Below are 9,825 nucleotides of genomic sequence, written 5' to 3'. Positions count from 1 at the left end.
ATGGCAGGGCATGGGGGGGCCGGGGGCAGGGGTCTGCCGCGGCGCCGGGGCGCGCGGTTCTCTCACGCGTAGGTTTGACGTTCTCTTCTCGTACTGACCCTGCATACTTGGCAGGACGACTACTTCGTGACGGCCGACCAGCTGTGGGTGCCGCTGCGCTGGATCGCGCCCGAGCTCATCGACGAGGTGCACGGCAACCTGCTCATCGTTGACCAGACCAAGGCCAGCAACATCTGGTGAGTGCCCGCCCACCCGCGGGCTCGGGTGGAGCTGGCCACCGGGCACTGACTCAGGCCGTGCCCTGGCCAGCGTGTGTGAGTGAGTCGGGCCCGGCGCCCAGATTCAGTATGTGTCACTGCCTCGTGGTCTGGTGCATGAGGGGAGGTGGTGGGGACAGGACTCAGCCCTTGGAGAGGAAGGTGAGCCTGGCACTGTCCCCCACAAGGCCTCAGCGCCTGGCAGGATGGGGGGCCGGGCACACCTGCCCGTGGAGGGCAGTCTATGAGGACCAGGGCTGGATCTGCACCTGGGCATACAGGTATTACCCCATGGAGGAAGGCCAAGTTGCAGCTAAGGGGGCCTGGCCCCTCTGACCCCACGGCGGTGGGGCTGTCTACACATGCTGGGAAGTTGGCTGTAGGGCGTCTCTGGCACGGCTGCTGGCTTGCACCAGCTGGGCCCGGTTACACTGGCACCGCCTGGGCGACCCTGCACTTGCGACTGGCCCGAGCCAGGGGCGAGACCCATCCTTGCTTTGGGCTTCCCTCCCTGCTGTTGGCTGCGACCCCTCCCAACCTGACGCCCGCCGGTTCCCCCACCCCGTGCACTCCGCAGGTCGCTGGGCGTGACCATCTGGGAGCTGTTTGAGCTGGGCAGCCAGCCTTACCACCACTACTCGGACCGGCAGGTGCTCACCTACGCCATCAAGGAGCAGCAGCTCAAGCTGCCCAAGCCCCAGCTGAAGCTGTCGCTCTCCGAGCGCTGGTGAGGAGCGTGCCGCCGGCTCTGACGGGGGCAGGGGCAGGGGTGGGAGGAACGAGCTGCCACATGGCGCCTTTCCACATGCCTTTTGCTCCCCGGAGCTGCCCCTTCCCCGCTCCTTCTCCATGCCAGCCCTCCTTTCCCCCTGCGCTCGGGCGGGGGCACGGGAGGGAGCTGCATGAGCACAGTCTGCTGCCGTGTAGGAAGCGCGGGGCTGAGCGGTGACTCACTGAGCAGAGAGGAGGGTGGGCACAGGCATGTGCTTAGCCACCTGCTCCCCAGCTGGGTGCGGGCTGGCTCCTGGGGGCAGTGGGGCGTGAGCTGGGCAGGCGAAGGGCCTGGACCCGCTGGCTCCTCCGGCCAGCGGCAGGTGCAGACTCTGGGCTCTTGCAGGTATGAGGTGATGCAGTTCTGCTGGCTGCAGCCCGAGCAGCGCCCGACAGCGGAGGAGGTCCACCTGCTGCTCTCCTACCTGTGCGCCAAGGGGGCCACGGAGGTGGAGGAGGAGTTCGAGAAGCGCTGGAACTCCATGAAGCCCAACAGCAGCTCCAGCACCAGCCACCACGGCGCCGAGGTCTCGTCCTTCCCACTGCTGGAGCAGTTCTCCGCCGACGGCTTCCACTCGGATGGGGATGACATCCTGACGGTCATGGAGACCAGCCACGGCCTCAACTTTGAGTACAAGTGGGAGCACACTAAAGCTGAGCACTTCCAGGCACCCCCGGGGGCCCTGAGCCCCAGCAGCGCCGCCCAGTACCAGGACCTGTACTACCCGGCCACCTCGGTGGGGCGGCTCAGCCTCGGCGTCTCGCCGTCCTGCTACGAGTGCAAGCAGCAGGGCTGCCAGAGCCTGCACACGCCTGGCGTGTTGCCCATCCTGGGTGCCCACAGCCCCTCGCTCAGCAACGAGTACTACATCCGCATCGAGGGCCCCGCGGAGGGTGGCCCCGAGCTGGACTACACCATGTGCTCCTACAGCCCCGACTACGAGGGCGGCTCCCCGGATAAGGCGCCCTGCTGGCAAGCCAAGGGGGACCCCGGCAGTGGCATGTACGACTCGGACAACAGCCCCACCGTCTCCCTAAGCATGGAGCCCCTCCTGGGCCACGCGCCCCCCAGTGAGAGCTCCTGGGAGCACGCCGAATACTACCCCTACCCCAGCCGTGGCAAGGAGCGCCACTACTACGAGCCCTCCCCAAGCGATGGCACCGACCAGTACCTGCTGGAGGAGCCCCCGGAGGCTGCCAGCAAAGCATGGCCAGTGCCCGGCTTCCACAAGAGCATCTTCCAGGACCCCCTGGGCGTCTCGCCGTCGGTGAACTGTGCCTACAGCCCCCGCCGCTACAAAGAGCCTGACCTTGCTGGGAGACGGCTGGACTACTTGGGGCAGAGCGCAGCCGGCGGGACCCCCGGAGCCAGGCCGGACTGTGTCACGCTGGAGCTGGGCGAGGAGAGCCCCTGCGGCAGCCCCGGGCGCCGGAGCCAGCAGGCGGGGGACGAGGCCTTCCTGGAGGAGGCGAGCCCCATGGCTCAGCACTGGACCTCCAACAGCTCGGCCAACAACAACAGCAGCAACTGCGCCCCGCCGCCCTGTGAGCCCCCCGCCAACGACAGCTGGTGCTACCGCCACATGATCACCTTCCGGGGGCTCATGGCTGAGCCCCTGGGCTCGGTGCCGCGGGACGAGGCCGAGCTCGAGGACTCTCCGCCGGAGTGCCGGAGCCCGCTGCTCAGGGGCTTCCGGAGAGCGCTGCGGGACCAGCCCCTCGCCAAGGACGGCGGCTTCCGGCCAGACCCCGTGGAGCACATGGCTCTGGCCACCATGGAGGACTCCTCGGCCACCTCCTCCTCCTCCTGCTCCCCCTCCCCGCACTGCCTGGACTGGGAGAGTGGTGACTCACGCGCCTGCGGTCACTCGGATGCGACGGCCCTGGCAGGCGTCCCCAGCGCACCACGTGCCTCAGGCGCGGAGCTCCCGGCTGACCCGGTGGCTGGAGCCGGGGCCCAGACATGTGCCTACGATGCCGGCACGGTGCCGAGACCTGCTGAGAGAGAGGAGGGGAGCTGCCGCGCCCCGACGCCGCAGCCCAGGGCCATGCAGCTGCCGGGGCTGGTGGATTCGGTGCTCGCAGAGGTGGGGGTGCCGCTCCAGCTCGCTGAGAGCCCGGCTGGGCCGGCCGAGGCAGCAGCCCTTGCTCTGGAGGTGGGGGAGTGGACCGTCCCTCCTGCCCAAGCGGAGGGGGAGCCTTGTTCCGACTGTTCCCGCGTCTCCTCGGAGGCCTCGGAGGCATCTAGCCAGGCCCCAAGAGACGTGACCGTGGAGAGTGGCAAGAGCCTGACCAGCGACCTGGACCGGACCCCGGACAAGACGTTCTCTAGCGCCAGCTTCCCCGACACGGATGAGGGCAGCGACGAGGACACCACGGAGCTCACCTCCGGCATCTTCACCGACTTCTCCAGTGACTACGTGGAGCGAGCAGACACGGCCCCGTCTTTCAAGTCCCTGCAGAAGCAGGTGGGGACACCGGACTCCCTGGAATCGCTGGACATCCCGTCCACCGCCAGCTCCTGCGACGTCTTCAGCCCCACGGCTTACGCCCCTGCCAGCCAGCCCAAGGCCCTGGACAGCGGCTACGACACTGAGAACAACGAGTCCCCCGAGTTCGTCTTGAAGGAGCCGCACGAACCCCGGGAGCCGGAGACCTTTGCCCCGCTGGGGAAGCCGCCCGCAGGCGAAGGGGACGACGCGGCCTCGGAGATGCGGCTGTCCTCGTCCTTCAGCACCGAGCTGCATGGCCTGAGTGAGAAGAACCCGTACCGCGACTCTGCCTACTTCTCCGACTACGACGCGGAGGCGGAGCGGTACCCGAAGGAGGATGAGGACAGTGATGGGTCCGAGGCCCAGGAGGAGGAGAGGGGCTTCTCCCACCTGGACTTGGAGGACTTGGGGAGCGCGGCGAGCCAGAGCAGCACTGGGGAGGAGACGTCTCTCCCCTGCGACACCCCCGAGAGCTTGCAGAGAGCTGCCAGCGTTGCAGAGGCCTCCATGGAGGTCGAAGCTCCTGGTGGAAATGTTGCAGCTGCGAAGGAAACCCTGGGTTTGGGGGCTTCCCCCTCGCCGCCAGCACCCGTGGTGGACGCTGCTGCCGAAGCCGAGGACAGGGTCTCAGGCCCCGAGCTGGACTCAGATGGCTCCAGAGAGGCAGACGGAAGTGAGCGCCCCCCGGCCCCCAGCCTCCCTGCAGGGCCCGTGCCATCCAAAGTCTTCTTTCTGTCTCCAGTGGTTATGAGCCCAGAGGACGCAGCTCCCTCAAGCACTGGCATCGGCAGCCACGTGCCGGAGCGGGTGCAAGACACCGAGGCCGGTGCTGGGCCGGTCGTGGTGCCCGGCTCCGATCCCGGGGAGCAGGAGCAAGTTTTGGAAGGGGAAGCGCAAGAGAAATGCCCCAGCACGGCCCCCGCGGAGGACGCGTCGCCCACTCAGGCTCCCCAGCTGTCTCTGGACCTCTCCACGCTGCAGCCCCCCCGGGAGCCACGGCGGGACGAGCCGGAGGAGGAGGAGGAGGACACGGAGGACAGCGACGAGTCGGACGAGGAGCTGCGCTGCTACAACATCCAGGAGCAGAGCGAGGAGAGCGAGGACGAGCCGGCGGCCGTGCCCATCGTGGTGGCCGAGAGCCACAGCGCCAGGAACCTGCGCAGCCTCCTCAAGATGCCCGGCCTGCTGCCCGAGACCTTCTGCGATGACCTGGAGCGCAAGAAGAAGGCCGTGTCCTTCTACGACGATGTCACCGTCTACCTCTTCGACCAGGTGGGTCCTGGCCCCGCTCAGCGCCTCCTTGCAGAGACAGGCCTTGCCCCAGGAGGGAGGGGGGACTCCAGTCTTTTACCTTGCAGCCCTCAAACAACGTGGCCACCCCCCACTTCCTAACCGGTGGTCCCAGGCTGCATGGGATGCAGGCAAGGCATCTGTGCCACGTCCCGGGATGTTTTTTCAGAGAGAAGGGGGCTGCCCGGTGCGATTGGTTTCCCCGTTTCTGTCTTCCCACGTCCAGGAGAGCCCCACGCGGGACCTCGGCGACCCGACTTTCCCCGAGGCGGCCGAGTCTTCGCCGCAGCCCGTGCAGAACGACGATTCGGGCCCCCCGAGCCCGGCAGACCAAGCGAACGCCTCCGACAACTCCTCGGATGGGAACGCCTCGGAAGAGAGTAAGACTTGAGCGGGGCAGAGTGTGAAGGCTGGGGAGGGAGGAGACGGGACCCTGCTGCATGGCGCTAAATGCACCTGGCTCTGGTGCCATGCAAGATTAGCACTGCTAGGTGTGCGCACGATGGACAAGAGGAAGCCCAGAGATTTCACCTAGCGATCCCTAGGCCCATAAAAGTTCTGCCCTGCTATGGTCTTTGCAGCAGAACCACTGCTGTCGTGTTTTTCTGAAGTCAGGAGATGAAGGAAAGCAAAGAGCTGGCGTTTCCTGAGAGGTGCCTCGAGCCTAAAACACGTTGGAGAACTGCTACCTAGGCCCGGCGTAGGGAGGTGGGAAGGGTACCAGGTGGTGGTGGTTTGACCAGTCAAAAAAAGACGTGGTCAGTTGATTGATCAAATGCTGGCAAGTCCCGGTCAAGTATTTGAAGCATGAATTGATTACAAGAGCAGAGAGAGACTTTCATCTTTAGTAGGTTGGATACTTACAGCAAACCAAGTTCATTACTTATTATTGGGAAGCCATGAAATGAAATGGTAGTGGATGTTTATAACTCTCAGCGTTGGGCAAGCGTAAATGTGGCTGATATGTGAGGCCGAGCAGTTCTTCCTTTCCTTGGAGGTCATCCTGAAACCCCGGGGTCAGCCCGGAGAGTTACCAAATGGAAAAACACTGTTAAATGGAACAGAAATAAAGCCGCGCAGCAGCTATAAAAGGCAGAAGTCCGGTTTTAGATTGCGGGCAGGCTAAGGAGGCAGCAGGTGCAGTCGTCAAGCCCTTTGCTGTCTGCCTTTGGAGATGTAGTCGGCTGAGCTGGTCTGAAGTCGGGCAGGAGGCAGCGGCTTGGGCAGCAGGAGCTCACTGCATCGGATGCCATGAAAGGACCGGCACAGGGCAGGCAAAATCTGCATGTCCTGTCATAGCTTCTGAAGCAGGGGGTTAAGGGAAGCGGATGAAGCTCTGATTCAGTTGGTCTGTAAGGTGCATCGTTACCCTACAGCGTCATCTGTGAGCAAGGGCGGGAGGGCTGCACCCATCTGGTTCAGTTGGTCTATAAAGTGCATCTCTGCCCGGACTTCAACAAGGCGAACTGCCTCTCTCTGCTCCATGATGCGATGCAGAAGGTGGATGTCGCCTACGCAAGGGTGCTCTTGGCTCTGCGGGATATTGCACAGGTTTGAACTGCAGTCAGATTATCGGTGGTTAATTAATTAACCACTTAAATGAGATCACTTGACTGGTCAGTTGACTGGTTCCTGGCCCTGGTCTGTTCCAGGTGGCGGATTTGAGTGGGACGATGACTTTCCGCTCATGCCCGTGAAGTCGTCCCTCATGTCCTCGCTGACGGTGACCGCGGTGGTGCCTGACCCAGCTGTCACCCCCCTGCCCGCACTGGTCCCCGTCCAGAAGCAAGCGCTGCCCATCCAGCTCTCGCGGTTCACGGTCTCGCCAGCCCCAGTGTCCAGATTCTCCATCACGCACGTCTCCGACTCGGACATGGAGTCCATAGGAGGTGAGTCCTGAGCTGGGCTGCTGGGGTACCTGTCTCCATGGGGTTCAGCTGGACCTCCCACCCCAAATGCAGCATATTCCCCTGGGCATGGGAAGTGTGCTGGTACACAATAGGTGTGTCTACATGTGCATTTAAGTGTGCCTAAATTTAATGCACATTAGCTTAATGAGCACTAAATGGATTTAGGAAGGCGTCTACACGTGTAGCGCATTAATGCTATATGTGTGTGGACTGATTTGGGACTAAAGTTAATCCCGAGTCAGCCTGCAGACATAACATTAATGCACTTTAGCGTGTCTACATGTGCATTAATGTGCGAATAGCCTAAATTTGCCATTTTTATTTCCTATTAAGGGTACACACGTGTAGACGCGCACCCTTCATGCCCATTAGCTTAGACTAATGCGGATTAAAGCATCACGTGTAGACATGCCCAGTGTGTGCTACTCGCATACCACGGCACTATGGCTAAAGTATAAATGAAGTGTAGGGGAGAGCGAATGTGTCTGTTCTGTGCGGGGGCTAATATAGAAAGAGATGCCCATGCGCTAGTCATCACTAGCTCCAGTTTGTGATGGGTTGGAGGGTTTTGTCTCTGTGTAAACACACGCAAGTGCATGTGAGCGCCTTAGTCCAGCTCCCTGCCGGGAGCCTTGTGCTGGGGGTGGTGTTCTGCAGCGGTCCTGGTCCTGGGCTCAAATCTCTGCTTCCCCTTCTCTTTCTCTGCCTCGTGGCCGAGGAGCTGGGATGGTTGCATCTCGTGCTTTAGCCTGCCCGTTTTCCCTGCACGAGGATGCCCCGTTGCACCTAGCAAAACCTGCACCTGCCCAGCCTGGATTCACGCCTCCCCACACTGACCTGGGGGGATGGGAGCTGGCAGCCCGGTCCCTTTGGGGGGTCCTTCGCCATGGCCCCAGGCCTGTTCCTCAGATCCCGGCCGCACTCTGCCTCGCAGCCTGGCGGGGAGCCTCTGTGCTGCCTGGTGCCAGGTTCTAGCTCTTCCTCCCTTTCTTCCCTGTGGCAGCATTTGCAGGGCTTACTTATTTGGGCATGTTCATCATTTCTTCACAATTACTCACCCTGATTCAGAGCGCGGGGAGCGAGTTGCCGTTTCCCACGGTATTTGTGATCTGCGGTGATTTGGTATTACTGGTGATGGATGGTTGGATGTTCTGCACCACTGCTTCCCAAACTTTTGTCCTCAGCACGATCCCATTCATGGCCCCATTTCCTCAGCATGGCCCCTCACTCCCAACCCACACCTCCCTCCCCCATGACCCCATCTGCTGATGTTTTGACCCCATTTGGGGTCATGACCCACAGTTTGGGAACCGCTGTTCTGCACGATCGGTCCATGTCATCCAGTATTTGCTGTTGGTCATGCCCGTCCATTGCTAGTCCCTGCAAGCAGCAGTAATGGATCAGTACTAGTGGTTATCCATCGTTATGTTCAATTAGTCTTTGCTGCACACCATTATCCACCGTTTTGTGTCACCGTGCATTGTTAGGCATCGTTATTTGGGATTGTCACCCTTTTTTGACATTTTTTCCAAAAGCCTCTACTGCGGTTCGTGGCCATCACCAGTGACTTGTCATTATTCAAGATGACGTGTCATTATGCCTTGTTAGGCTCAATTATTTGGGCTTTTCCCAATTATTTGCCTTTTTTCTCAGAACCATTCACATTTTTTCATGGCCATCAACAGCTCATCAGTATTCAACATTATGCATCATTACGTGCAATTATACGTCGTTATGTGTCGTCAAGCATTGTTGTGCCTCGTTACATATTGTTATGCCTTGTTATGCACCGTTCTGTATTGTTAGACATTATCCTGCATCACTACACATCATTACGGGCAGTTATTTGGGATTTTCGCAATTACTTGGCATTTTTTTTTCAGAAACATTCACTTTTCTCATGGTCATCTCCAGCAACTCGTCATTATTCAACATTAGGCATCATTATGCGCAATTAGGCATTGTTCTATATCACGATGCGTCATTATGTGTTGTTGTGACGTGTCGCTATATGTCGCTGTTCACCATTTTGCATCACAATGCAAGTCACTCGTCATTGTTGCGCACCATTACATATGGTCATGCCTCGCTGTGCTTCTCTCCATGCCGTTATTCAGGATTTTCACAATTATTTGCCTTTTGGCAGAACCTTTCACTTATTTCAGGGCCTTCACCTGCAGCTCATCAACTATGCCTCCTTGTGCATAATTATGTGTCATTATGCAAAATTTTCACCATTTTTTAGCATTTTTTTTAGCAGCTTCCACTGTTTTTCGTGGCCACCACCAGCAACTTATCATCGCTCAGGATCATGCTTCGTTATGCACAATTATAGTCTTCTGTGGGGGGTGGGACCTAGGACCCTTGGGGGCTGGGGGTGGCCCAAGGCCTGGGCTCTCTGTGACTGCCAGCTGGTAGCTGGGTGCAGTCCTGCGGCTCGGAGGAGCTTGGTGGCCTGCTGCGGAGTGGTAGAGCCAGGGGTTGAATGCCTGCTTTTGTGCCTCTTGGCTGGGCTGGACAGCTGCTATCTTTGGCAGATGGAAGAGCTGAGTTTTGGCTGCATACGTGGCCCACCCCCTGCTCCCCCCACCCCTGGCACCAGGGCTTTCCAAAAGAAAGCAGCAGAAAGAGAGCAGGGAAGCAGGAACTTGAAGTCAGGGGTGTTTCAGGCAGGCGCCCACCACCAGGCTGGCTCAGTTAGCCCAGCAGTTGAGGGTTTTGGAGGGGCAGGGCCTGCTCGAAGGGGCCCACGATGGCCCGATGGCTCTGGGCTTGCATCGGTGCTGCGTGTTTCCTCGTGAGACGGGGTGCGTGGTGGGGAGGAGGCTCGTCCCCAGGCTCAGCCTCTCCGTGCGCTCTCTCTGTTGCAGGTAGCAGCGAAGACGGGGACAGGGAGTGAGCGCGCCCGCCGGGCCAGTTGGATTCACCCCCGCCAGCATCGGCTTCCACCTCCGAGCTGCGGAGAGGAAATGGAGGCCAGGAGCTCGGCCTTGCCCACGGACTCCTGGACCTTGCTCTATGTGTTTTTTTTTAAGGCAGATTTTGTATAGACTGATGTAATGTGAGCATTTAAAACTAAAGGCAATATCTCTTCGAGCCATAAAG

The 9,825-nt window shown here is 60.3% G+C and overlaps 1 protein-coding gene across 3 annotated transcripts in view; it reads left to right on the top strand.

The window, feature by feature from the left end:
• Positions 1-9,758, top strand: part of AATK (apoptosis associated tyrosine kinase) — a 21,485-nt gene extending 11,727 nt beyond the window's left edge. For 2 of the 3 annotated variants that reach the window (XM_019515725.1, XM_019515708.1), the window contains exons 8-13: positions 115-236; positions 835-984; positions 1,375-4,792; positions 5,037-5,190; positions 6,463-6,699; positions 8,978-9,488. In XM_019515725.1, coding sequence (XP_019371270.1) covers positions 115-236; positions 835-984; positions 1,375-4,792; positions 5,037-5,190; positions 6,463-6,699; positions 8,978-9,138 — 4,242 coding nt within the window. In that variant the 3' untranslated portion in view covers positions 9,139-9,488. Of the gene's footprint in view, positions 1-114; positions 237-834; positions 985-1,374; positions 4,793-5,036; positions 5,191-6,462; positions 6,700-8,977; positions 9,489-9,590 lie in introns of those variants that run through there. The other variant, XM_019515716.1, reaches the window with a different exon arrangement.
• Positions 9,759-9,825: the final 67 nt, after the last annotated feature.

This window comes from Gavialis gangeticus, unplaced genomic scaffold, assembly GCF_001723915.1.
Source record: "Gavialis gangeticus isolate Ggan-Ray unplaced genomic scaffold, GavGan_comp1, whole genome shotgun sequence".
Classification (NCBI taxonomy): Eukaryota; Metazoa; Chordata; order Crocodylia; family Gavialidae; genus Gavialis; species Gavialis gangeticus.
The sequence above is the reverse complement of the archived record's forward strand: the minus strand, read 5'-3'. Positions and strand labels throughout refer to the sequence as shown.